The sequence below is a fragment of the Pelodiscus sinensis genome, chromosome 7, assembly GCF_049634645.1.
Source record: "Pelodiscus sinensis isolate JC-2024 chromosome 7, ASM4963464v1, whole genome shotgun sequence".
Taxonomy (NCBI): Eukaryota; Metazoa; Chordata; order Testudines; family Trionychidae; genus Pelodiscus; species Pelodiscus sinensis.
Window position 1 is genome coordinate 34,883,828 of NC_134717.1, and position 27,157 is coordinate 34,910,984.

The 27,157-nt window shown below is 42.9% G+C and overlaps 2 protein-coding genes across 3 annotated transcripts in view; one reads left to right on the top strand and one right to left on the bottom strand.

Annotated features, from left to right (window-relative positions):
• IFIH1 (interferon induced with helicase C domain 1) overlaps positions 1 to 695 on the bottom strand; it is a 52,273-nt gene extending 51,578 nt beyond the window's left edge. The window contains exon 1 of the mRNA XM_075933504.1: positions 679 to 695. The gene's annotated coding sequence lies outside the window, so the exon portion shown is untranslated. The remainder of the gene's footprint in view (positions 1 to 678) is intronic.
• GCA (grancalcin) lies at positions 93 to 26,998 on the top strand. Of its 2 annotated transcripts, XM_075933505.1 has the most exons (9): positions 93 to 253; positions 8,536 to 8,709; positions 16,633 to 16,686; positions 19,189 to 19,258; positions 20,115 to 20,158; positions 20,426 to 20,573; positions 22,943 to 23,056; positions 23,825 to 23,883; positions 24,975 to 26,998. In XM_075933505.1, exons 1-9 carry the CDS (start codon positions 128 to 130, stop codon positions 24,999 to 25,001), a joined length of 816 nt encoding a protein of 271 aa, XP_075789620.1. In that variant the 5' UTR covers positions 93 to 127; the 3' UTR covers positions 25,002 to 26,998. The 2 variants fall into 2 exon arrangements, with proteins under 2 accessions (XP_075789620.1, XP_075789621.1); XM_075933506.1 differs by lacking the exon at positions 16,633 to 16,686.
• The last annotated feature ends 159 nt before the right edge of the window (positions 26,999 to 27,157 follow it).

The window sequence follows — 27,157 nt, forward strand, 5'->3', positions numbered from 1 at the left end:
CATCCCCATTCTCGCCCCTCCCCGCTTTTCTGCTCCCGGCCGCGAGTCCCGCCCAAACGAGGGGGGGAGGGGGAGAGTTGTTCGCTCACGAACCCGACGACAGAGGAGGCGGGGAGCCCGCTAGCCAATGGCAGGGCGCAGAGACTCCGGGCTTCCGCGGTCGGTGGGGCTCCGGGGTGACTGGGCGGCGGCAGGTTCCTTGCCGGGCTGTGCGAAGTGTGTCTCCGCCATGGCCTACCCGGGGTTCGGAGCGGTGAGTGTCTGCGAGCGGGGGACAAAGCCGGGCGGGGAGAGGCGCTATCGCCTGGGCCCCGCACCGGACACAGGCCCGAGCCTGGGCGGGGCCCTCCAGACCCGGCCGATCCCAGGCCCCGGGGCTGCCGTGCGGCGCAGCGGTGTCGGGGAGCGAGCGCTCGAGCCGTCACGGGCAGGGCCCGCCCCGCCGGCCGGGCGTAGCAGGCCCTCAGCGGTGGCCCGTTTTGCGCGGGCGGGGAGCTGGGCGAGCCCGGCCGCCGCGCGTAGGCCCGTGAGGGCGCAGGCCCGGGCCTCTTGCGACGCGCCGGGCCGTGGTACGGGAAGCCAGGCAGGCGATTGCGTAGGGCGGCAGCTCGCCTCACTCGGGGCGCGCGGGAGGCCGGGCAGGTGCGAAACGGGGGACGTGGCGCTTCCCGAACAAACCTGCCCCCACGTTTCCAAGCAGAGCCCGTCTCGGGGAGGAGCTGCCGGGGAACTGGGGCCCTGGCGCCTCTGGCCTTTGCGTCACGCACAGGCCCCGTTCTCCTCGGAAGCAGTTGGGGCCCTGCTGCTCCGGCAGGGAACGTCCTTCTCGCAGTCCTGGGTGGTGTTGGGCTGGAATAATTATGGAGCCCGGACTGTCGTTACAAACCACCCCGGAAGCGTGGGGATGTACAACAGGAGGCACACCGTGCTATAAACCCACGTTGTACTTATATAGGAAGCCACTTGTGAATAGGATCGTACGCAGTAGTTTTTCCCGAAGTAGGGGGGTGGGCAACCATTTCAGACCAAAGAGCCATGTAAGAATGCCCATTTGCATGACTGAAAATACATAACTTAGTATTATTGATCATTGACATGATGATTAATAATAGCAGAAATGAAACATTGTATTCACAGACTTTATTTAATGGGAATTCTGTATCTTTTCACACATTTCTGTGAAGTTTACATCATAACTGGTCAAATCCAGCTTCATGCATACATTCAGGTGGACTTCTGTCAATCTTATGGCAGGGGGCTGGGGATGTGGGGGTGCAGGAGTCATGGGGAGGGTGCAGGAGGCAGGGAGCTGGGGATGGGAAGTAGAGTATGTGGGGAAGCCCAGAGGCCAGATGGGGTCGGACTGTGGGGCCTGCCCCAGGATCGGGGTCAAGGACAGGATGCTTTAGCTAGATGGGTGCTGGGCCAGGCTGCCATGGGAGCAGCTGCACCACAGCCACAGGTCTGGCTCATGGAGCAAGCCACCCACCATGAAGCATAGCCCAGGAACTGCCAGGCAGCTGCCATATCGCCTGCCCCGGCCACCGCGCCAGGGTTGGGGAAGGGCTGAAGCTGGGGCCAGAGCCACTGTGGGGCTGTATGATGGGCAGTCACCCTATGTGCTGGGACTGGAGCTGGGGTTATGGTGCAACTGCACCTCAGCCCTGGCCCTAGGAGCAGCCACACTGTGGTCCAGCTCTGGCATACAGGATAGCAGTCTCCTGCGCAGCTCGAGTGGGTCATGTGGTGATCACCAGAGCTGGAACCGGGCGGGGTCCCAGTAGGGACAGTTGCACTGCAGCCCAGCTCTGGCACACAGGGGAGCCAAATATCGCTAAAAGAACCATATTTGGTGCCTTGCTGAGCCATAGGTTACAGGTCCCTGCCATAGTATGTGCTATAAAACTGTGAAGACATTTCCACTAGCTGCTGACCCCAGTGTCTTGCCTTATTCCACCCCCACCTCTCAATCTGGAGCATTGCCGTTCCCCATTTCTGAGGGGACAGCCATTACTCCCAAGTGGGGCAAGGCAGGACTATGCAGGTAGTTCCAATCTAGGAACCACTGCAGCCTGAGGTTTGGTTGACAAAACCCTCTGGTGTGTTTAGTAGAGCCTTGCAGATCCATGGATATCCACTTTATATCCGCAGGTATCTGCATCTGTGGATGTGCGTATTTGCAGCTCATTTCTGTGGATATAGATGTGGATACAAAATTTTGTATCTGTGCAGTGCTCTAGTGATGAAGGAGTGGGGGTGTTAGTGTGTAATTGAATAGTTGAGTAACTACATCAAATTTTAGCGGTTACATGACTATTGGATAGTCGCTGGGAGTGGGCCTGGCTGACAGTGCACTCCTGGCCCCAATTCTGGGAAGCCCTCTGCCACCAGTGTTCCCTCTAAGCTGTGGGGCAGCACAACTTCACAGGTGATTAATCAGCCCTGCCAAGTCAGAGGTTCAGGGCTCCTATAAAGCTGTGCTGCCGTGTAGCTTAGAGGGAACACTGCCTGCCACCCCTCGCTGCTGCCTATGATCTAGAGCAGGGCTACTCAACTTTGAAAGCCCCGGGGGCCACAATGATATTCATAGCACATGCTGAGGGCTGCAACTTAAGTATGGTTGCATATAATATGTAAATATATATATGCAAATAGCTTTTCACACAAACAGGTATGAATACAAAGATTAAGGCAAGACTACACAACACACAGGCCCCATTTAAGTCAGTTCTGCTGATATTAATAAAATGCAATATTTACCTGATTTCTATCCAATATGACAGCACTTTTAATGAACAATGACAGTCCAGGAATTTAACTACTAAAATGCATATGAACAGAAGACCATTATACTGACTCCTTTTTTGTTTTGGCTCCTGCCCATGGACTGTATGTTGAGCCCTGCATAAACCCAAATTGTGGGCTGCTTGGTGAGCAGCCCTGATATAGAGGCAGCAGCTCAGGATGGCAGTGGGGGCTCCCTGGGAGTGCACTATCTACTGGCCCTGCCTCTGGGGGGGAGCATTTTAGTAACCATGTAACCGCTAAAAGTTGTTGTGGCTACACGATTACTAAAATAAATTATATCTAATATCCTTAGTAGAGACTCTATTCTTGTATTTTTAACCAGGGCTCGACAAATCGCTGTTCTACTTGCCCGTGGCGAGTAGATTTCAGCCAGTCACCCTGTTCACCGGCAGCGCGCGCATGCGCAATGCGGGTCTTGCGCATGCGCGGTGCAGGGCTGGCGAGTAGATTTTGCCGCCGTTTGTCAAGCCCTGATTATAACTATGGCATGACAGAAGGAAAATAAACTCAGTGCCTTGACCTACTAAAATGTTTTCAGCCAATCAAATTAAAGCAAAACCAATACAAAGCTTTTGTCAGTTTGAATCCACAGCCAGGTATTTACTAACTTTGAAAACAGGCTTCTATATCTCTCCCAACTTCCATGACTCTCCACTGAGATTATCCTTTAGTACAGCACTTCTCAAATTTTTTGGGCTCCAGAGCCCTTTACAGGGATAAAAATTTATGCGGAGCACCAACAGTCTACTGATTGTATGTACCTATTCATGTTTCCAGTTTTTCAACCTCCTGGAGCCCCTGGAGATGTTTCAGGGCGCCTGGGTGGAGCACAGTTTGAGAAACACTGCTTTAGTAAACCCCTAAATATAAATCAATGCTCAGTTGCCCAGATTGGCTCAGGGTGTACTTAGGTGCTGGGTTTTTCAGCTTTACTTAGTTAACAATAGCTACTAGGAATGTAAATTACCTTTTAAATTGTTAACTGGTTAAATGACTAAAATAACATTTAACTGGTTAACCATTGACAGGTAGGCGAAGCCTCACCTGCCTGCCTGGGCTGCTGTAACACAGCGGGGACTGGAGTCCTGCCTGCCCACCACAGTGGGGGCCGTCTAGCCCGCTGCATATGCTGGATCCTGTTGGCCAGCCTTCATACTAGGGATGTTAAATTACAGATAGCTAATTGAATAGTTAATGGAATTTCCATTGACTACTTGATCAGTTGATGGGGGAGGGAAGGTGCTCACTACCCCTCCTGTGGCTATGCAGTTTAAATACACCTACTCCATTTAAACTGCAGAGCTGCAGCGGGATTAGCTCCCAGGGGTGATGTGAGCCGGGGCTAAGCTATCCCTTCTTGCGCCACCTCTGGACCAATCCAGCTGCAGCTCTGCCTTTTAAATGTAGTAAGAGCTGCCTGGCTCTTATTACGGGTTAGACCTTTCTTAATCAGGACTCTCTGATTCAGCAGCATTCCTGGTTTGGAAGCACCAAAAATGTTCCAGGACCAGAGAGTCCTAAGGAGGGCTGGTGGCTGGGAGCCCTGTAGTAGGGCTGGAGCCCAGTAGCAGGACTTCCTGTGGCAGTGAAACCAGGAGCTCAGCAGTAGGGCTGCTGCCCATTGGTGACACTGCAGGGGAAGGGTGCTGGGGTGGGGGAAGGGGGGAGAGGAGTAGGGGAATTGTGGGGCTGTTGCCTGCCAGAAAAACTGCCTGGCAAGACCGGGAGGCAGTGGGCTTGCCCACCTGTGGGGCTGGGAACCTAGCAAAGGGGCTGCCCCAACAGCACAACCAGAACTCCTGCATCCCTGCTGCTTACCAGTGGCTTGGCTGCGTGGCAGGATTAGGAGGCAGCGGGGCTGCCCCATGGGGCTAGGATCCTGACCATGGAGTTGAGTGGTGGCAGGGCCAGGAACCTGGGAGTGGAGCTGCAGCAAAGAGCTTGGCAACCCTGCTGCCTCCCTGCAGAGCTGCCAGGTGAGACTGGGAGGCAGCAGGGCTGCCCAACAAGGCTGAAGCTCAAGTGGGGCTGCCACCCAGAGGCACACCTGAACTCCAGCGGGGGGGCTGCCCTGTAAAGCCGAAAGCCCGGCAGTGGGGCTGCTACAGTGGGGCTGGGAGACCTGGCCTGATGGCAGGGGGAAGCTGGCTGGGAGGTGGGTAGCGAGGTCATGACTGGGAGGCTGGTGGCAGGGGTCTCAGAAATTACCTTCTCTGGTCCAGCAAAATCCCTCATCCGGGCCTGGCCAGGTCCTGAGGGTACAGGACCAGGGAGGTCTAACCTGTACATTTAAAAGGCAAAGGCATAGCGTGGGACCCAGCACAAGGCGGCACTGCTTCAGTCCCGGCTTACACCACATCCAGACTGCTGTGGCTCTGCTTTTTAAATGTAGTGAGAGGACCACTGTGCCTCTGCCTCCCCTACAATATTTCTCCCCACTGCGGAGACGGTGCTAGGGGGAACCAGCTTTTAAGCCAGCTCCCCCCAGCACCATCTCCTTCCCACAACCCTTGCTGCTTCTGATATAGAGGCAGACAGGGGGCGGGAAATTCGGGTAGTCGACTAGTCTACTTGTCTTTTACATCCCTACTCCATACTGCGGGGAATCCCACCAGCCCGACGCAGGCACGGCCTTATCTGCCACCTGCACACAGCTGGATGGACTCAGCCAAGGCTGCTCCAGCCTCCTGCAGTTGGCAGTCCAGCTGGTTACCTGTTAAGCATTCCAGTAAGCCTAATGCTGACTGGTTAACTTTTATCCCTGATAGCTACATGAATCCCAGCCTAAATTCCCTGTAAGCTACTAGGCTGCTCTGTGCATTGGCTATTAAGCCCCGTTCAAGGCTGCAGCAGGGAGAGATGCCTCTCCCCAAGTCCCAAAGCTGCTGGGGGAAAAGGGCTCCTTTTTTCTGGCCCCAAGATGGGGCTGCTGCGGCTGGGGAAAAGAGGCCCCTCTCTGCCAGCCCCAGCAGGAAGCAGCCAACAGCATGTCTGCTGCCTGTGCGTGTGCGCGCGCGCGCTAGTAAGCAAGAGCAGTGGATGTGGCATGCCACAGAACCTCATGCCTCTGCCTGTCCTCCAGAAGCTTGACCTTCTGGCTGCTTCCAGGGTGCAGTGCAGAGCCTCAGGACAGGCAGGCACAAGGCAGCCTGCCTTAGGGTCACTCATCAGGAGCTGCCCAGGTAAACCTGAGCCCACCCATACCTCAAATCCCTCATTCCCCAGTTTATACCCCCAATCCAGAACCTTTACCCCGTTCTGCATTCCAGCCCCTAGCCCAGAGTTCCCTACTGCACCAGCCCTGAGCCCCTCTCTAAACCCATATCCCCTCTCTCATCCCCAACACCTCATCCTACCCCAGACACATAAGAATGGCCATACTGGGTCTAGCCCAGTATCCTGCGACAGTGGCCAATGCCCAATGGCCCAAAGGGAGTGAACAGAAACAGGTAATCATCAAGTGATCCATGTCCAGCCCCTGACAAACAGGCTAGGAACACTATTCTTATTAGGCAGAATGAATAAATATGGATCGACCTAACCTTCATGCATTTATCTAGTTCTTTTTTGAATCCTGGTCTTAACATCCTCTGGTAAGGAGTTCCACAGGTTGACCGTGCACTGCATGAAGAAAAACTTTCTTTTGTTTGTTTGAAACCACTACCTATTAATTTCATTTCGTGACCCCTACATCTTATGATACTCACACCTTTCTCAAGACACAGCCTTCTCCCACATCAAAGGCTCCATTTCGAATCCTCACTCCAGCCCACCTATGCCACACACTGTTGACGAGTAGAATGCCTTTTTTGTTATGTGATACCTCACCTCCAAATCAGTGCACATAACAAAAGTCATTTGTACATGGATGTAAATATTAGGGGGAACGCTAGAGCATTTGTCACGTAGGACCATTTCTGCTTCCTTAAAGCTATGTTGGAAAGTACTAATTTTTAATACTGTAACAGGTATTATCTTAGCAAGGAGAGCAGCTTTTTGCATTTCTGAAGGGTGCTCTCTTTGGATCTGAGGCTACATTTGAAATATTACAATGGGAGAGAATGGGGCCATTTAAACTGCCTTGAAAAGAAGTATCCAATATTGACAGCTGTCTCTGCAGAGTTTTCTATTTTTATGTCAGAGCTTTCCATTGAAGCATCAATGTGCGAAGTTGATTTAATTCCTTTCTCAGAATGGCTCTGGTTCACCTTCCAGTTCTGTCTCCCACCCACTAGTTCCATTGGCACTGCTATTTGTGTCTGAGCTACTGCTGAATTATTTTGGAAAATACTGTGTTTTTGTTGATGAGCACAAAGTAGTTAGCATGTTCATTATATTTTTTCTCTCATTCTTTAACGCTAGCCAGCAGCTCGTCATAAGATGGATTTTCAGGTCTCTCCTCCACGTGTCTCTCTCGCTCTCTCTCCTCCTCCTCCTGCATCCCCCCCCCTTTCTCTCTCTGTCTCTCAGCTCTCCTCCGCCTCCTGCCACTCTCTCCGTCTCTCTCTTTCTCTTCTCCTCTCCCTCCTGCCTCTCACTTTGAGGAGCACGGAGCCCAAACGATCGCTTGTGCCACTTGCTTCCATGCGGCAGCCCGGCTGAGCAGCGCAGAAGTCAGCTGAGCGCCACTGCGGGAGGCGAAGGGGGCAGTGACATTCACAGCGAGGGATCGGGGCTTGGAGCCATTGTCACACAGCACGTCACCGCCCTGCCCTTCTTTCCCTTCCCGCCGTGGCAGTCGGCTGACTTCTGCGCTGCTCAGCCACAGGGAAGCAACTGGTCGTTTGGGCCCCGCGCTTGCATGGAGGTGCTGCCTGGGGACTGCAGTGCCCAAACCGCCCCTTGCGCTGCTTGCTCCCCCACGGCTGAGCAGCGCAGAAGTCAGCTGAGCGCCACGGCAGGAGGCGAAGGACATGACTCGGGCAACAGCGCCCGCCCAGAGGCAACAGCCAGCATTTCAGTGTTACAGAGTCACAGACATTGGGCTACTATATATATGATGTCAGTGTCAGAACAAAAAAACCCTCCAAGTTGGAAGGCAGTCCTTATGGTAGTAATAAAAATAAATGCTTACTGGAGGATGGGGTCCTCTGCTATGTATCTATAAGTATTATTTTAGTAGTCCAAGTCCATCTTTTTTAGCATCATATCATTTTTCTTCTCAGCCTGTCAAGACTGCTGAAACAGTTTGTGTAACTGATTTAAATAACTGAACTGTTTAACACAGGAACGAAGAGTATAATACATAATAGAAACTGCAGGTCCCATTCAATGATTAGAATTTATTATCCAAATTGGAATTAGGTTACGATAGCCTACTTTGAATGTTTTGCAAGTAAATGTCCAATTTCCCTGTTTTATACCTCATTTAAAAGAGAACTAAACTGCCATTTCTCTTCTGATGGTATATCATAACATTTATTTTATAAGTACAATTTATCCCTTTCCAGTCACAAGGTAAACTATTAGTTTTAAATCTATTCTTAAACTCTGAATTAGCAAGTGTTGAGTGATCACCTTTACCTTTTTTTTTTTTAATTTAAACATATGATAATGTGCCAGTTTGTTATGTCTTACCAATGAATTTGAAGTGCTATGATTGAATTAGGCTATGCATTGGACATTTTATTAAAAGTACATCACAAATAAGTTGACTTTTTCAGTGGAAGTCTTTTACTATAGATTGAGCTGGTGAACACACTAAAATATTTCTCTCTTTCACAAAAGTATGGCGGTTACAGTGGTCAGATGCCAGGAATACAACTGAGAATGGGACAGCCAGTGCCAGGAGCAGTACCAAATATGTCTCAAGGAGCATACTCTGGATATTCTGCATATTCTGGTACTTATTCTGCTGCTGCTGACCCTATGTGGACTTTCTTCGCTGCTATTGCTGGACAGGTACGATAATATTTGAAATGTAATTAACTAAGTAAGCTCTGTGAGTTGACCTAGCAAAATCATCTTTTTTTCTGTGAAAGAATACTCAGCTTGTTCAGTACATTGTTATTAAAGCTGTCTTAGAAAGATGTCTCGCCAAGTAAATAAAAATGAATTGCGTTTAACAATAATGGTAACTAAAACTGGCATTTGAGTTTGATGTCCCCCATCTCTTATTGAATAATAGCATAAAGCTTAATATCAGTAGTGAGCTGTAAACAAGCTTTCATCCTTAATTAATACTTCCTTAATCTGAACAAACGTTATAGTTTTAAATACTTGAAGTATAGATGTTTTTTAAAAATACCAGTGATTGCGTAAAGTAAGAACCAATTACTGTCTGTCCCCCATCTCCAAAAACAAGAGCCTGTTAAACTTTTACAGATTTAGTGGACTTACTACTCTGATTAATAAAATAGGTCTTATAAGTATTCCATATTCATGTTTCTTTCCCTCCAGGCCATTTTTATAGTTTTGTGCCACTCGGTGCCATAATTTTTATGTGCACATAGCAAAGGAAAATACTAAAATCCTGTTCAAGTGGTTTCTGAAACCAGGCCAGGATTCTCATTCACTAATTTTAATGCTTTCACATAGCCTAAAAGTAAAGACATGCAAGAACATGGTGTCTAAAAGGAGAGTCCCAAGATACTTAAATCTCTAAAATGAAAGCTGCCTGAATTGTATTCAAGTGTTTTTTTTAACCTGAGGTCTTAAGTCTGATATTTTAAGTTTCTCAGTCACATGTTACTATCCAAACAGAGTCTCTTAGGGTATGTCTACACTACAACGTTAATTCGAACTGACTTAGTTCGAATTAACTAACTAATGGATCCAGACTAAAAAACTAGTTCGAATTAGTGTTTTGCTAATTCAAACTAGCATGTCCACATTAAGTGGACCCTGAACCGGGCTTAAGGATGGCCGGAAGCAGTGCTGGCAGGGCATCAGTGGAGGACTTAGAGCATGGAGATGCTGTCTCAGGCTAGCCGAGGACTGTGCTTAAAGGGTCTCGACCCCCACCCCGGACAGACAGTTCTCAGGGGTGCCCCGCTTCAAAGCAGTCCTGGCTTGGATTGCCCAGACTACCCACACTGGGCACATCACACCACTCAGCCATCAGCCCGGCTGCACTTGCCGCAGGCTGCCATCTGGGGAGAGGAGGCAATTGGGGGGCTGCAGGAGAGCTTCCACCCCTAGAAGCCCGCAGAGCCAGCCCAGTCCTCCCCATCTGGGGCTTGTGCCCCATTCCTCCCTCACCTCCTTCCACTTACCCTTCCCTAGCCCCTCTTCTTGATGTACAAAATAAAGATAACGTGTCTTCCAAAATGGAATCTGTCTTTATTGAACAAAACTGGGGAAGACTGGGAAAAGGAGGTGGGAGAAGGGAAGAGAGAGGCTGGGAGAGGGGAGGGCAACTAAAATGATCAGGGGTTGGGAACAGGTCCCATATGAAGAGAGGCTAAAGAGACTGGGACTTTTCAGCTTAGAAAAAAGAAGACAGAGGGAAGACAGGACAGAGGTCTCTAAAAGCAGGAGTTGGGTGGAGAGGGTGCATAAAGAAAAGTTCTTCATTAGTTCCCATAAAGAAGGACTAGAGGACACCAAAGGAAAGGAATGGGTAGCAGGCTTCAAACTAGTAACAGAAAGTTGTTCTTCACAAAGCAAAGAGTCAACCTGTGGAACTCCTTGCTGCAGGAGGCTGTGAAGGCTAGAACTAGAACAGAGTTTAAAGGGACGTGAGATCAAGTCATGGAGGTTGGGTCCCTGGAGTGGTATTAGCCAGGGGGTAGGAGTGGTGTCCCTGCCCAAGGTTTGTGGAAGGCTGGAGAGGGATGGCACGAGACACATGGCTTGGTCACTGTCTTCGGTCCATTCCCTCCAGGGTCTCTAGGGTTGGCCGCTGTCGGCAGACAGGCTACTGGGCTAGATGGACCTTTGGTCTGACCCAGGATGGCCATTGTAAGCTCAGGGCTCAGGGTCGGGGGTCTCAGTGGATTCTCTTGCACACCTGCTCCTGGGTGGCCAGGCTGGCAGTTCTCCTGCCCTAGCCGGCCACTTTCCTGTGCCTAGTGCGGAGATCGTGGACGAGGTCCACGATGTCTGCACTAGCCCAGGCGGGTGCCCGCCTCTTGCGGTCCCGGGCAAGCTCCCGAGAGCTGCCAGCCTGGTCCCGGGAAGATGGGGAGGGCTGGGGGTCATCGGGTGGGTGGCTCGATCCGTGCCAGGTGCAGGGTCTGCTGGCTGGGTGCTGGCAGGCTTGCACCTGGCACGGGCACCGTAGCCAGCCTATGCCCCTTTAAGGGGTCCGGGGCTGGGAGGGGGGCAGATGAGTTTCCCTGGTGTTGGCCAGAGTGGCCACCAGGGAAAGCTGGGGAGGGCTAGCCTCCCACTAGTTCGAATTAAGGGGCTACACACCCCTTAATTTGAACTAGCTAGTTCGAACTAGGCTTAATCCTCGTAAAATGAGGTTTTCCTAGTTCGAACTAAGCGCACCGCTAGTTCGATTTAAATTCGAACTAGCGGAGCGCTAGTGTAGCGCCTATTAAAGTTAATTCGAACTAACGTCCGTTAGTTCAAATTAACTTTGTAGTGTAGACATACCCTTATTTATTCAGGATCGCATTATCTCTTTTAGTAAGATGTTGATGGAGGATGTACATATAAAAATCTAGTCACTTTTTAAAAAATTGGCTTATTGTGCCACCATGCTACTGCATGGATTTGAAGAGCCATATAGGATATTTAAAAACTGAGGATAATGTATACATAGCTATTGTATTGAGTGGGGGTGAAAATAAAATATCATGCCCCATTCTTCATTATGTTTGTGATGGGAATGGTGGCAACAGTGCAACATATGATCCAATGATGTAAGGAGTAAGAACCAGAAATGTCTACAGTGTGATCTTTGTGGGAGAGGGCGAGGAGTGCGGGAGGAGGGAGAAGGGGAAAGGAAAGACAAGGATTCATAGAGGGCATGTGCATAGCCCCACAGGTTACTGTTCTCTAGATGGTTTGGGATTTGTGCTGCGAACATGCACATTCCTAAGAACGTGGATCTGCAGAGGCAATGTATTTGAAGATCTCCAGTTACAGGTGAGTAATCTTCTCTTCTAGATTACAGGAGCGGCTTTTCTTTTCTTCTAGCATAAGTCATACAGTCATTACAGATTGAGGCTGTGTAGTTCAATTTATCTATTGACTTCTACTTTAAGATGTATTGTGCTGCCTTGACTCTGCTTGCATCTTTTATCCTTTATTTCCTTTTTGGTGCAGAACATCACATATTCTGTTTTGTGATGAGTCTTATCTGCCTTTGTCCCTACTAACCTGTGGAAGCAGAAGCAGGTTGATATACTATAAAATATCTGCAGTGCTTAGAGCAACAGACTTTTTAAATACATTCCTGAATAAAGGGTTAAATTATATTAAAACTGATGCACAGCTGTATGTGATTCCTGAGCAATACTTGATCTGATGGTTCTCAAAACATGCTTGAGACATATTCTAGGAGGATAAAACCTATACAAAAGATATTAGCAAGACCACAGTCAGACTTTATAATTAAATTGCTTCTCATAGGACACTCATGATTTCCCTTGAAAAACTGTTGTCTCATTGATTATAGCCAGAAGGACCCACTTGTTTATCTCTGAATAGCAAACCTGTCTGATATGTGGAGAGATGCATAAATTGCTGCTACTAGGAGAAGTAAAGTAAGGCTAAGCCTACACTTAACAAAGGGCTGTATGGCCATAGCACCAGCACTGGAAAAGTGCTCCTAAATGGTCACCACCTAAACAAGAAGCTTAGCTCCCAGTGCTGGGAGCCTGTTTACACCAGTGGTGTATGGAGCTGTAACTTGCTGCACTCAGGGTGTGCTTTTTCATACCCTTGTGCAAGAAAGATGCAGTTCAGTAAAATGCCACTGTAGACAAATCCTTAAACTCACTCTCTACTTGGACGCTATGGCTACGTCTAAACTACACCCCTCTGTCGGCAGAGGGATGTAAATTAGACATATTGAAAATGCAAATGAAGTGGCGATTTAAATATCCCACGCTTCATTTGCATAATGGCGGCCGCAGCTTTTTTCCCCTAAACGGGGCTTTTTGGGGGGATCCTGCCCCCCCCCCCCCCCCCCGGCAGTTTAGACGGGGCATTTTCAACAGAAATGCCCTGTTTCGAAAGATCATTTTGAGGCGTACAGGATCTTTTGAAAGGGACATTTCTGTCGAAAATGCTCCATCTAAACGGCCTGATTTCCCCCCCCCCCCCCCAAAAGCCCCATTTTGAAAAAAGCAGCAGCTTCCATTATGTAAATGAAGCATGGGATATTTAAATTCCCACTTCATTTGCCTTTTCGATACGTCTAATTTACATCCCTTTGCTGACAGAGGGGTGTAGTTTAGACATAGCCTGTATTAGGACTGAGATGATCTAGGGTATAACTAGGGTGATTTGATTTTAAATCGGCTAGTAGAAGACGTTGATTTACATCAATGGTATTCTTGTTTTGCATTCGTGCTTTTTATGATTATCTTCCTAAAGAAACTTTTGGATTCTCATTGATTGGTAGCCATTTAAAACGTTGATTTGCAACTAAGTATAATACTCTTTTTGCTGAATACGATGATACTCTGTACGTATACAATTAAGCAATTTTGTTGCTTACCATACATTTGTATTCCTAACTGTTCAACTTATGTTAAAAATGGTGAATGACGTATTCACTAGTGATTTGTGTCCGGCTATATTTGGATGGAAATTGGAATTCATTTATAATGTGCAAAAACATTACAATTGTTTGACTAGTTCAGCAAAATTAAACCTTAAATGTGCTGGATACGCAAGGGAAAAATGTATTCAAAACATTTTGCAATTAAAACTTGGAAGTATTATCCTTTCATGTAATTATTTCTGGTCACTATACTTTTCAAGATTTTAGAACTACAGTACAACCTCAGAGTTAATACCAGAGTTACAAACTGGCCAGTGATTCGCATGTCTCATTTGGAACTGGGAGTAAGTCAGGCAGCAACAGAGACCAATCCCTCCCCTCCCCCCCCGCCTTTCCAGGGCGAATAAAGTTCAGTATTAAATGTAAACTGAGATGGGGGAGGAAAAGCAGCCTTCTTCTGCAGAGTAAAGTTTTCAAAACTGTATTAAATCAGTGTTTAGTTATGAACTTGAACAACTGTAACATTTTGTTTAGCGTTACGAACAACCTCCATTCTCAATGGTCATAATTGTTAGTCTCTATTGAAGTAGAACTCCTCATACCTAGTTTTTATTCATAAATTGGAAGAGAAAAATAAGTTTTCACTGCTTCTTCAATTCCCAGTTGGTTTTGTAATTTTGAATGAACTAGTCATTGAACTGCGCTATATGAATAAAGTGAAATGATTTAGCACTTGAATAAAATCTGATTCCAGATGCTAAGCTAGTGACTTTCACCAGTTCAATGGCTTGACCGTCTTTTAAAACTTCATAATACTATTTTTAAATTTAATTGAAATAACTTTTACAGTACATTTAAACCTTAATGCAAGTTGACAATGTAAGTACACTTGTTTAAAAATATCTAAATACAAAATCTTAATTATTTTTTCCCTTGTAAACCACTCTGGGTATTGCCCAAAAAGGCCTTCACCATTTTACTCGCCTACGGCTATTAGCCATTTTGCTCAGGCATAAGGATACATAGCTACACAGGTCCAGATGCAGGAGTAATGCCACCGTGCATAGCTCCTGACTTTATAATAGTAATTATTATGAGATGATAGTTTACTTCCGTGAAAGCAGGATCTTCTGCAAGACCACTAGTGACATGAATTAGGATTCTATCATTTTCACAGGCCTGGTCTACACTAGGACCTTAGTGTGAAATTAGGCCTCCCCCCAAGTTTGATTTTCTAAGTGATACATCCACACTTCCAGGCCTGTTAGTCTGTGATAAGGGGCCATGGAATTTGAACTCTGTAGTCCTGCTTTTCATGAGGAATAGCCCTATTCCCAAACTTGTGTGTCTGAAATAACAGTGTAGATGTTCTGGTGCCGCTAATTTGAACTAATTGGCCTCCAGGAGGCTTCCTGCAGCTCCCCAGAGTGCTTCCTCGGGCTCTGAGTCCGAGGTAGCGCATCCACATGAACAGAGTCTGCCTCAGACTACATTTGATTCTTCCCCATAGTAAGGACACAGAACTTTGAATTTGTAAAATTAAGTGCCCAGAAGTCAAACTTTACTAAATTTGAAATAATTTTCTAGTGTAGCCATGGCCATACTGTTTCAGAGACATGATACATGATCCCAGGCAGAAGCCCAAAACTGTGGGAGACAATGTGAGAAGGCATAAACAGATTAGAAGAAGCACCAGCATTTTATTTCTCAGTGAGTAATGGTGGGGGTAGTGCAAGGAAGAAAGGAAAAGGTTAAAAAAAGAATATGCTAGTTTGCTCTCTTCTTCTCCCCTAAAAGGGGTTAGGGGAGAGGAGAAAAAGAAAGAGGGACTGGACATTCCTCTCTTCTGGTTAGGCTGTTTCCTTACAGTGACACTATGAGAGTACCAAAAGAAATGCACAAAACCTAAAGAATGAAGGAGAAAAGGTCATTGCTTAATTTTAGAGTGGATAGTGTGTTTTTCAGTTTCCAGTTTAGTTATGCAGCTAAGTGGATTATAAGGTGAGAAACTCAGAATTAAAAGTCTCCTCCATTCCTAGACTTGTGGGTTTCCCTTTATCCTGACACACTAACATGAAATTGTCCAGAGTTCAATTTGTTTTAAACTTTTAGTGTAACGATGACATCATTCTACTTTTCAGGAATCTGCCTCCATAAGTAACTTTTGCAAAAGATCATTTATTGTTTTGTCAGTCAAGCATATCAATAGTATTATCGTTACTGTCCTCCAGCATGTTAGAGTGAATTTAAATTAGATTAAATCAAGACTTCGGTTTATAGACGTAATAGTCAATTTTGTATCTTGAATGCCTCAGAAGAGGCAAAGATCACACTTAGTCCCTAAACAGAATGGTCAGACTCCAAAATAGAGAGGTTGATGGATGAGTGTATTCCATAAATAAGCATTGTTAGAATCTGGTTGAACTACATACGAGCCACCTGCTTGCCTCCTGGTAGCATGCTTTATTATGAAATTATTAATACCTCCTAGCAAAGTTTGCAGGAGTCATTTCATTTTCCCTTGTTTTCACATTTTAATTTACTCAAATGTGTTAAGCTCAAGTGTCTCTTGGATAGCATTAGCCTAAAAATAGAGTCTTTCAAGTTTCATGATTATTGGATGAGCTAGTTCTGAACTATGGAACTCAATAGATTTGACACATTCCTACGGTTTGGTGTCTGTCTCTGATAATTCTGAAATAGCTTAGTTCATTCAGTTGTCTACCAAGGAATAGTGAGTGAATTTTATAGCAAATATGTGCAAACTTGCATTGTTTTTTCTGTCAAAATCAATTCTGTTCTAAATCTATTGAAATTTTACATCTGTCAATAAAAGTAGATTGCATCTAACAGAGGTCTTTTGTTGTCCACTCTTTTCCACATCTTTGTTTCAAGTGCAGTATGCTTTGCAATATGACAAACCTTGAAACATATTGGTCTGTCTTCCTTGAATGCATGTACATTTGTGTAACTATGTAACAAAAGCCCTTACTGTAAGTTGTGCTTAAGGGGCAGAGTTGCAGTTTTTGTGAGCTCTTTTTGCAATCTTAACTGAGCACTTGCTGACTCTTGGAGGGTTTTTCTTTTTCTTTTAAATTTTCAAATATAATATTATAGTAAATTTAGTTTTTTGTAGGGGGAATGCACATTCACTCCTGAAGTACGAGGCACATAACCACAATCTGTCATCTACCATGTAGCAAGACCAGTGGGGTGATGGAAGCGCTGGCCTTGACTCTCAAAGAACTGAGCAGGTAGAAATTCACAGAAACATGGGGATGAATTGCTTTTTTGGAGGGAGGGCAAAAGGGGGAAAATTGTATTTCTGACTTTTATTGTATAATTAATGACTAGTAAATGAGATTCAGAAATATAATATTCTCCTCACTAAAATTTTAAGCTATTCGGTTCCCTTTTTCTTCACTCTTCTTTTTTTGTGTGAGCTTACCCATTGAAAAAAAACCTTTCCAGGTGGGTGGAAAGGCTCCATACTGTGGAAATTCTTTCACCTTCATAGAGTTGATCATTTTTACTTTAGAGCCTGCCAGTGTTGTTCCTCAGTCAGGCAGATGGGATTGATGAAGAGTATGTGATTAGTTGTACTGTCTACACAGTGTTACTAGCTCCTGCTGTAACACAGTGATGGGTGAAATTCAGTCCTCCATGGAGAGCTGCAAATGGAACGCCTCTTTCTTTTCCCACTCCATTCAAGATAAGAATGTCACCTCTGCTCCTGCATAAAATCCAGTGATCTAAGCGGGAACAAGATCAGTCTTATCAAGATGGGGTAATTTTTGCTTTGCTTCTGGGAGTTTCTCTGAATGTGCTATCCTTGTGGCTTTACCATTAAAGCAGTATAAAGAATGGCAGGGCAAGGAACAAGAAGAATGGGTTTTACAATATTATCTCAGATTTAACTTCTATCTATTCATGGGACAAGCTCACCAAAAATTGGTTCTTCCTATTTTGCAGCTCATGTTTGATTTTATTTGTTTTATAAAACTGAAGTTTACCATTAGTGTAAGATAGAGTAGCAGTTTTAAAAAGTGACTTGCATGCTGGATATCTTTATTTAACTGTTTGTTGGCCAGACATAATATAGTAGAACTGTAATGTGGCTCTTCCAAAACTTAATGTATGTATACTTAAGTACAGTGAAAAGTTCTGTTTACCTGTCAGATGTCATTTCACCTGATATAAGATCTGCTCCATGTGTCAGACATTTTATACCTACTAGCAACAAAATACAGCTTACTGCCATAAGTTTTTAGCTCATGACAGAGTGGAGGCCAAGCTGATTATACCTTTTTACAAAGTTCCCAGTGAAGTCTAGATAATCTTGGTTAAAGTCAATTATCATGTGTTTTGTCATCCTCCCTCTCCGCCCTCCCCCCCCCCCCTCCACTGTCCCTGAAGATGATGTTCCTGTAACACTCATTTGTGCTTCTTGATCTTGGTTTTTGGAATTTCCTTTTTAGAAGATCTGATGTGGAAGTTTGGAGATCTTGTGTTGCCTTTTACTTTTGGGTGTTCAGAGGGCTGATCTGCACATGTCTATATGGGATGTTTAGCTTTCACATTCACTATTTTATGTTCTCTTATTGCATCTCTGTACTTCAGCTATAAGCAGTCCTGGCAGTGAAATAAGCAAGCTTTGGGGGTTATTTTAATATCCTTCTTTTGAAGTGCTCTGTGGAGATGCTTAGAGGACAGAATGTTAAGAACAGAGCAAAGAAGACAAGAGGGAACAGACAAAGTGATACTTGGCTGACAGGAAAAAAAAAACACCTCTGCTATAGTCACATGGCATGTATGTTAAAAAGCCAATCACTGGATGACATTATAACCCTCTTCATTGCCTTTAACTTAAAGGAATCTAGAGCACTGTGCAGCACAGTTGACTCTATTATTTTTGGAATCACTTGTCCCATTACTGAAATACTATTACTGCCTTCAGTGTGGAACGTGGCCACTCTTTTTTATTCTTCATCTTTTCAGTTTTTAAAGTTGGTATTCTTCTAAAAAAAGGGAAACCTCTGTAATCTGTTTAAACCTGCACAGCAACACTGTACAATAGTCTAGCACTATGAATGAGGAATATGTATCCAACTGAAATGTAGAAGGATTTAGTTATATTTTATCAGGGCCCTGAAAATAATATCCCTGTTTTTAATAGCACCATGGGTTCTTTGACCATAAAACAGAATGTCAGTTTTATTGTGTGCATCAACCAAAAGGAAAAGTAGCAGAATTGCAGGGAACCCATGAAATATAATATGAGATGTGATGGGCAAAAGAAAAGGATCTGTTTAATTATTTGGTTCAGAACGGAGGCTCTTACACCTAGAATTCTCTTATTTCTATTTTGTTTGTATTAATAAGCTCAGAAAACATCTTAACCAATTAATTGGTAAAATGGTCTAGCTTCATATGAAAATTTTATACTAATTATCAGATGATGTCACTAATTTCATGGCTCATTTTGAATAGGTATTTTATGTTAAGATAGAAATGGATTCCAATTAATTGCTATAAACAAGGAATTCTGTTTAACTTTAGTGCTGCAGATTCTTGATTTAGATAAGACACAATTCTATTGTATTTTTAATTTTTAAATATTAAATACCTTTACATAGTTATAGCATAATGAATTAATTCATTTGTCTTCAGTTAAATGAAGCATCAGTGAATAATCTTTGCTTGATTTTGTATTGATAAGTGTCCATGACCACAACTCTCTGCACTTTTTTCTACAGGATGGTGAAGTGGATGCAGAGGAGCTACAGAGATGCTTAACACAGTCTGGAATCAGTGGAAACTATTCTCGTAAGACTTTGTATTGCTACTGCATGCTCTTTTTTTTAATCTGTGGGTGATATTTTGGAATTTCTATTTTTCAAGGAGCATTCCCTCTCTTTTCATCCCTCTTTCATTTCCTTTTTATCACAGCTTTTCACTTGGTGTAGGCATGTGTCCCTTCAATACACCTTAAATAAATGCCACAGCCCCGCTAATGCCAATTCAAAGCTCACCATTTGTGCTACTTGTGCACAGCACTTCCAGAGCATTTTATTTTGACTTTCTCTCATGCATTTGCTCTTAACACAACAGAGTATGAAAACAGTTGCAACTGCGGGGCCTGGGCTTTGGTGTGTGCTCCTATCCTCTCAAGACTGGATCATATCTTTGATTTTGATACCAACTCTTACTGTTCTTAAAGTATTACTGTGAATTTGACACAAATAGCCTAGTAGTAGAGCAAGTTTTCCTACACTGGCCTGCCAAATGTGGCTTCACTTTGAGATATTAAGTTGAGATTGTTACTTTGTTTCCATGGTCTGTTTAATCCTTGTTCTCCATAATGAAGAGTATTAATTCAGTATCAGTAAGAACATGAGTTGGATCACAAACTGGCTCAGTGAATGATAAAAAACAATCTTATGTCCTGCATTTTGTCCACATCTGATTCTTGGCCTAAATGACTACTAATGTAGAAGCAGATATCTTCATGTCCTTTCAGCCATCTCCTGCCTGATTTTGTTTTTCCTGGTGAGCTTTCAAAATTTCTTGCAAAAGCAAATTAACCCGTGTTGACTATTGTCACTGAAACTGCACTAGTTACTAGAAATTACACAAGTAAAATTAATGTACTTTTGATTCAATCATTGATTGTATTTTTCAGCATTCAGTTTGGAAACCTGCAGAATTATGATCTCCATGATGGATGTATCCTTCAGAAAATCTAGCCTGTAACGTAATCTTAATGTCAGTTTAAACTGATACATTCTGAGAAAAAACTAGGTTTTCAAAACATTTTAACCTGTTTTAGAACACTGTCCTTGGGCTCCATTCATTTTTAATATTTCACTGAAATTGATTGTTTTAGTGTTGTCAGTGTGGTTAGAAGTCAAACTGCCTCAATAATTTGGTATGTGCTGTTAAGTTAGTTAATTTTAATGTATTAACAAAAATAACTTAACAAAACTACCTCAGAGAGATTATACAGGAAAAATGGGATTTAATGAATTCAAAGAACTCTGGGCAGCTCTTAATGCTTGGAAGCAAAATTTCATGATGATTGATCAAGACCGAAGTGGAACTGTGGATCTTCATGAACTGAGTCAGGTCATTACAGCTATGGGTAAGACAGCATTTGAAAAACTTCTGCAACCTCCTGTCAGTTCTGTTTAATGCGATATATTACTGGTTTAATTATAAGGATGCAGCAAGTAGAGTATGGAAGTTTGCAGTGGAGGGAGTTGCTACCTGTGGATCAAAGCATGGGGCTTGTCAGCAGTGTTGTACAGGTGCTATACTTTGTTCCTGGAACTCCTTGATATTAACTAAGTATTTTTTCCACTCTTTGGCTATCCCAGAGTGCTGATATACAGTTATCTTCAGATGGAAAGATAGGTCATCTGGACACACATTTTTGAATATTGAGAAGAGACCTCTTAAAACAAATGCCATATTTAGTACTCAACAGTGTTCATTTTCACAAGTTTACATGCAGCATTTCTTGATATTGGCCTACACAGGGCTGCATCCATTTGGGGTACAGGAGGAAAAGGAAGACTTTCAGTATATTCTGCCCCTGGAGAGTCATGGGTAGCCCAATTTGTTTTGAGGGTACAACATTTCACCAGAATATAAAGATACACACAAGCAGTGATGACTCTAGAGTCTAGACCATCTTATAGGGCGGATGTAAACAAGCCTGTGTGCTTCCCTTTGATGGCAGGTCATTATAGTGACTAAAAGTTGCTCTTCATCTATATTCTAGAAAACCCCATTTAAAGTTATATGAAACTTTCATAGCTGTTGCTAATCAACAATAATAAATCAGGAACCAGTGCCAGAAATTGAACCAGCATAAAAATGCTTTCTGTTAAACTGCATTTCTGGAACCCTGATGTATAGTCAGATATTTCCATTTCCCTCTTGAGGGGGAAGGACTAATGATTTTGTGAATCAAAGTGCTTTTGGTATTTGGAGCAATAGTTATGTTGTATGTGGGCTATCCCATACACAATCTACCCATAAGTCTCTGGGCTGCAGCCATTAGCTGACTCTAAGTTAATAACTAAATAGAGGTAGAAGGTGAAGGTTAGCTTCCTAGTTACTCTCTTGAATCATGTTAGTTGAAAAATGAGCTCAGTACTAGGTGATATGATTGCAGCTCAGGTATTGTCATACAGCATCGTAGATGTAGGGACATGGTCTTCAGCAATGCCAGTAGGTACCTCACCCATACTGAAATTCAATATGGGTGAGTTACTTTGCATAGCTGAAGACCATGCCCCTACATCTACACAGCTATCTATGGCAATTTTCTTGTGTCCTGTGCTGTCTCATCTATGTTTCTGAAGTGTATGCAATTTAGAAAATGTGAAATATCTAAATAAGATTATTTCCCCCCCTCTCCTTCATCTGAGTCTCTGTGTTTTCTGAAGTTATGAGAGGGCATCTAGAGCATCCTGTATTATTCTTGTAACAATTAAATGCAGGTGATGCAGTATTTCATGTTCACAATGCTTCTGGCAGACTGGTTTTGTAGTCCTCACCTTTTCTTCATTTGCCTTTGTGTGTGTTGCTAATTTCCCTTTTCTCTTCAACCTGTCAAAGCAGCATTAAAACACAAACTGCTCTTTGTATAGTGGAGAGTCATGCTGTCTATATATGCTGCACTCTCACTTGTAAAAGGCTATGAGTTCAGATAAGCTTCTCTGTTGCAGAGTATATTCTAAATCCATGTTTCTCAAAGTGTACTGCAAAACCACTTTGAGAAACCTATTAACTGGTTGCTCCTGTTTATTTGCCGGCGCTGTGACCATGGAGCCTCATGTTTGCTCTGTTTTGCTGTTCGCAGCCAAGGGGAGCTTCAGGAAGTGGTGTGGGCCAGGCTGCCGTTTCCCGTGGCTCTCCTTAGTTGCAAATGGCAAAACGGAGCCAATAGTAGCCACAAGGCTCCATGGCTGCAGTGCCAGTAAATAAACAAACCGGCGAAGGTTTCTCAAAGTGGTTTTGTGGACTACTTTGAGAAACACTGTACTAAATAAAGCAATTGACAGATGAACAGAATACTAAACCTTCTTCTACTGCTTAGCCTTGTCCACGAGCTACCCTCTGGCTACTTGTGCTAAGATCATGAAAAAAAGTCAAGGCTGACCTGATTATTCAGAACTAGCATCTCTATTTAGTATGTTTATTTACTTCATTTTTGCCCTAAGTGAAAGATTAAATGTTTTGAGTGTTCTTGATAATGCCTGAAGTCATCCTTTCAAATACATTTCAGGTTGGGTGCATGATGTAAAATGGAATTGTTCTAATGTCAGGAAAATTTGAACTTTTCCACTACTGTATATGAACACTTTTTTCATTATGACCTTTTGTCTATAATGCAGGATGTATGGTAACTTATTTCTGTAGTCTGTATTTTCCAAAGATGATCCAACAATCTGTTGCAAAACTGACATACTGGCTACAACTTCCTATTTTTTGGTCTTCTAGGTTACAGATTAAGCCCTCAAACGCTGACTGCTATTGTAAAACGTTATAGCAAGAACGGCAGAATCTTTTTTGATGACTATGTGGCTTGCTGTGTGAAACTACGGGCATTGACAGGTATGGAGATTTTGTAGTTTTTGAAATAGAGTTCATTCTAAATTCTGAACTTCAGCGTTCATTCTATATTTTCCTCATCTAAAAATTGTAATCACAGAGCAAAGATTGTATATCAAGTTGTGCTTAAATCTCTTACAATTCTAAGATATTTGTAACGCTTTATTTTGTGTATAAATGTCTTCTGTATTTTGAGTAACAGTTGTTTGGTATTCAGGATATCCGAGAGAGTCATTTTACTTTTCTACAGATTGAGCCTCTCTAGTCTGGCGCCCTCAGGACCTGACTGGTTCCGATTGAGAGAATTTTCTGGACCATGGAAAGTCAATATTATCTAGCAGTATTACCAACACTTCCACTGCCTACTGTGGTGTTGAAGGGAATTTAGGGGTAAATTAGAACTTAAATAACAGCACAGAACACTGAGAGCTATGACTAGTGGCTGTAAACAAACATTATGGGATGGCGGGAAACTTGGTCTCTCCCTTAAAGTGGACATCTGGCTAGCTAAAATCATTCTGATGATGGATGTTTCTGGACGAGAGAGTTCTGGATTAGAGAGGTTCAACCTGTACTGTAATTTAGATAGAATGTTAAAGGAAATAAATGAAGTGTTTAATTGGTTCAAAAGTGACAAATTTGCCTTGAAAAAAATGAGAAATACTTGACAAAGTATACTACTTCCAACCAAAATTATATTTAGTGTCTACATTAAATACTTGGGAGCTTTTTGCAAAGCTCCAGTTTACTTACTTTATGGTTTTTTATAAGATTTTTTCAGGAGACGAGACAACATGCAACAGGGATACGTGAATTTTGTATATGATGATGTAAGTATCGGTAGACAAAATACTCAAATTTGTCAGAACTATATGAAAATCTTTGTTGAAAATGACTGACTAGAGCTGCATGTTTAAATTTGACTTTAAAACCTAATCTTCTATTATGTGTTTAGTCGTATCAGAAATGTTTCTTTTTATAATACTCTCTGGTTGCATTTACAGCTGTCAATTGATGTGCGTTAGCACCTTCGATTAACACAGGGAAGGATTAATGGGTTAATTTTTTTAACATGTTAATCGCAGATGTTAATACTGCACTGCCCCTTTGAAGCGCCAATCTAGCATGTCAAAGGGACAGCGCATTAGGAGCCAGGGATCAGGTTTTTGCGCAAAAACCTGTGGAGCATCCACACCTCAAGCTTGTTTTTGTGCAAGAAAGTCGACAGAACCAGAGGGCTTTTTGCGGGGTAGGTATATGTCCTTCTACAAGGAATAACTTCTTTTTGCGCTACAGCTCTTGCGCAAAAAGGCATGTGGGGACTCTCTGCAGGGGTTTCTTGCGCAAAAGGAGCCTATCTGAAAAAGCACAGGTCTCTGATGGATATTTGAGGTGTGGATGTGGTTTTGTGCAAGAAGTTTTTGTGCAAGAACTCTTCCGCAAAAGACTTCTTGCACAAAAACCCTGCACTGTATACGTAGCCTCAGAGTAAATTCATTGTCTTAATTGGACTTACCAACCAGTAGGAAGTATTTGTAGAATCACCCTTAGATTGTAACAGTCATCTGTTACCTATGGCACGGACTTTTAAATGTTGAAGATAAAAACAAATCTCTTTACGCTTTATTTCTTTTGTAATCCTTTGAACACTTCTAAGCCTTTTTTCATCTAGTAGACAAGTCCCAACTTGTGTTTTCACACTTCCTTCTAAGCATTTATTGTTCTCTTCATCTCCCCCTTCACCACAACCCCATTTACCCCTCTTCCCTTCTCAAAAAAAAAAAATCTGGCAAAACCAAGACCGAAAATTCCTGAACTCTTTAGATGACCTGAGAATTTGTAGTATTCCAGTTACTGATTACATTTCCAAATGTGGTGGTGTGCTAAGTTAGTGACCTTGATTTTTTTTTTTTCCTTCTAGTTTTTGCAGTGTGCCATGGCAATCTGAGCAGTAGGCTGCTGAAGGATATAGACTCCGACCTGTGAAGTCTTCTGTTGAGAAGAAATTAACTGAACCTGCTGTGAATTTAATCTGTAGCAGGCTTGCCCCATCTTTCTGCCTATTAAGACATCCTCTTTGAATAAATGTTTTGATTTTCGTGCACAGTTGGGAGCAATAAAGACTTTTTTCATTTTTAGTTATTTTTCAGAAGCATACTCTTTATATCTTACATGCATAATTCCAGACAAGTATCCTATTATGCACAAACTTTTTGCTTGTAACTGTTGCAAGCACAGATCATTTTTATATGTATTCAGACTGCATACATGAGTAGAATAACAGACATCCTGGTTCTTAATCTAATATAGTATTTCATGTGACCATCAAAGTGGTGACATACTCAGAGGAATTTTAGCTGCTTGGAGATGCTAGTTCAATTTTCCACTAAAAACACAACTTGTAACAAGTCTAGGGAGCTTTTGCCTAATAACTTGTTTCAGTAGATTTTGAGATAGTCTGTTACAACTTGCTCTTCTAAGGATTTATTTGTGGATTTGATTATACGTTTTCAGTAAAAGTTGAGACCCTCTTTGCTAATCAGCATGCAGACAGCAAAAACAACATCAACAAAAAATCTTTAAGGGACTATTGTGAGTCTTCATAGAGTTCATTTTTCTTTCAGTTTGAAAGCTTTCAAGCTCTCAGCTACTTCGTAAAAATTGACTGCCGGTTGCCCCTCAAATTAATCAACCTGTTCCATTTTGATGTAAAAAAAATCCCTTAAGAAAATACAAATGTCTGACTTAAATCCTATCTTGAGCAATCCCTTGCTAGGATTTTTCAGCAGTGCATCTCTCAGAGAAGTAACCACAATCAACCTGGTTTTGTTTTTTTTTTAGTCCCAAGTTTTGGAACAGACAGGTAGTGTAGGTTCTGAATCCTTACAAGCCTAGCAGGGTTTAAATTTGAAATTATGCTCATGTCAATGTTTGAATTGGAGATTTCCTGTAATTAATTGAGATTGCTCTATGGTTAGGAATTTATGGAAATATTTTTCTCATGCCAAACAAGACACTTTTAAAGTCTTGTTGTTCTGTTGTGTGCATCTGTATGTATACATTTTGCCAATGAGCTGTGTCGTATGTAATTCTGTGCTTCTTATACCTATCTCTATAGTGTCACAAGTATACTACTAAACATAATTTGAGAATGATTTTGCTGAATATTTTTGATACTGAAATGTATTCCACCTTTTTGGATCCTTGTTAATTGTATTTGCATTATAGTAACATGGAAGTAAATTTGCAGATCTGTAGCCAACTAATTATTTGCATATCCTGCTGTTAAAGACTGAAATAGTAAACAGTTTTTGTGCAGGTTTAGACCTATTGCCAATATGTCTTCATGTTGTAAAGAAATGGAATGAATATACTCATTTGTGTACTAGTATTTTTATTTGGAAAATTGCTAACTGTTTACAAGTCATCTTTTGATATTTTTTTTAAAGAAACTAGCATTCAAATGGCTTGCCGTACATTGTTGTACAAAAACCTGTTAATTTACAGGAAATGCTAAAATTGATGGATGATTCATTTCATCTAGGTTTAAAACAATCTGCCAGAATTTTTTTATCAGGCTTTCCAATTCCATATTTAAGTGGCATCAATCCTAGGGGCAGTTTTAATTTAGTCCATCTCACTTCTATTCCAAAGAGTATAGCCACACTTTGTTCATTAAGACAAAAATCCCAAGTGGGCATAGCATTTGCTACTTGGCTTTTTTTTTCTCATGAATAATACAATTTCATCTACTACTCATACATAGTTCTACAGCAAGGAAAGCAACTTCTTCATGGTGATTTCATGTAATAACAGGGTCCAATATATGCTCCTCTTTAATAGTAGAAGTAAAACTTATTGTTATGATCACTTGTATGATTTCACAGTGGATTTTATTTCAGTATGTTATCTTTGCCCTTATTAAAGTAAATTATAAAATATTCAGACAGTATTTTTGTTCCATCTTCCTTTTTCTAACCATTTTTTTTAAACCAATACACACTAAATGGCATGGTTGATTAGTTAAATGTAATACACCCAAGACAATTGGGTGGATGAGGAAAATGTGAAATCAGTGTGATCATGGGCCAGGGCCCTCCTGAA

Coding starts and splice junctions, on each gene's coding strand:
- GCA (XM_075933505.1), top strand. CDS start 128: ATGGCAGGGCGCAGAGACTCCGGGCTTCCGCGGTCGGTGGGGCTCCGG. Junction 20,574..22,942: donor TCAGGTCATTACAGCTATGG/GTAAGACAGCAT, acceptor TTGGTCTTCTAG/GTTACAGATTAAGCCCTCAA. Junction 23,057..23,824: donor GAAACTACGGGCATTGACAG/GTATGGAGATTT, acceptor GTTTTTTATAAG/ATTTTTTCAGGAGACGAGAC.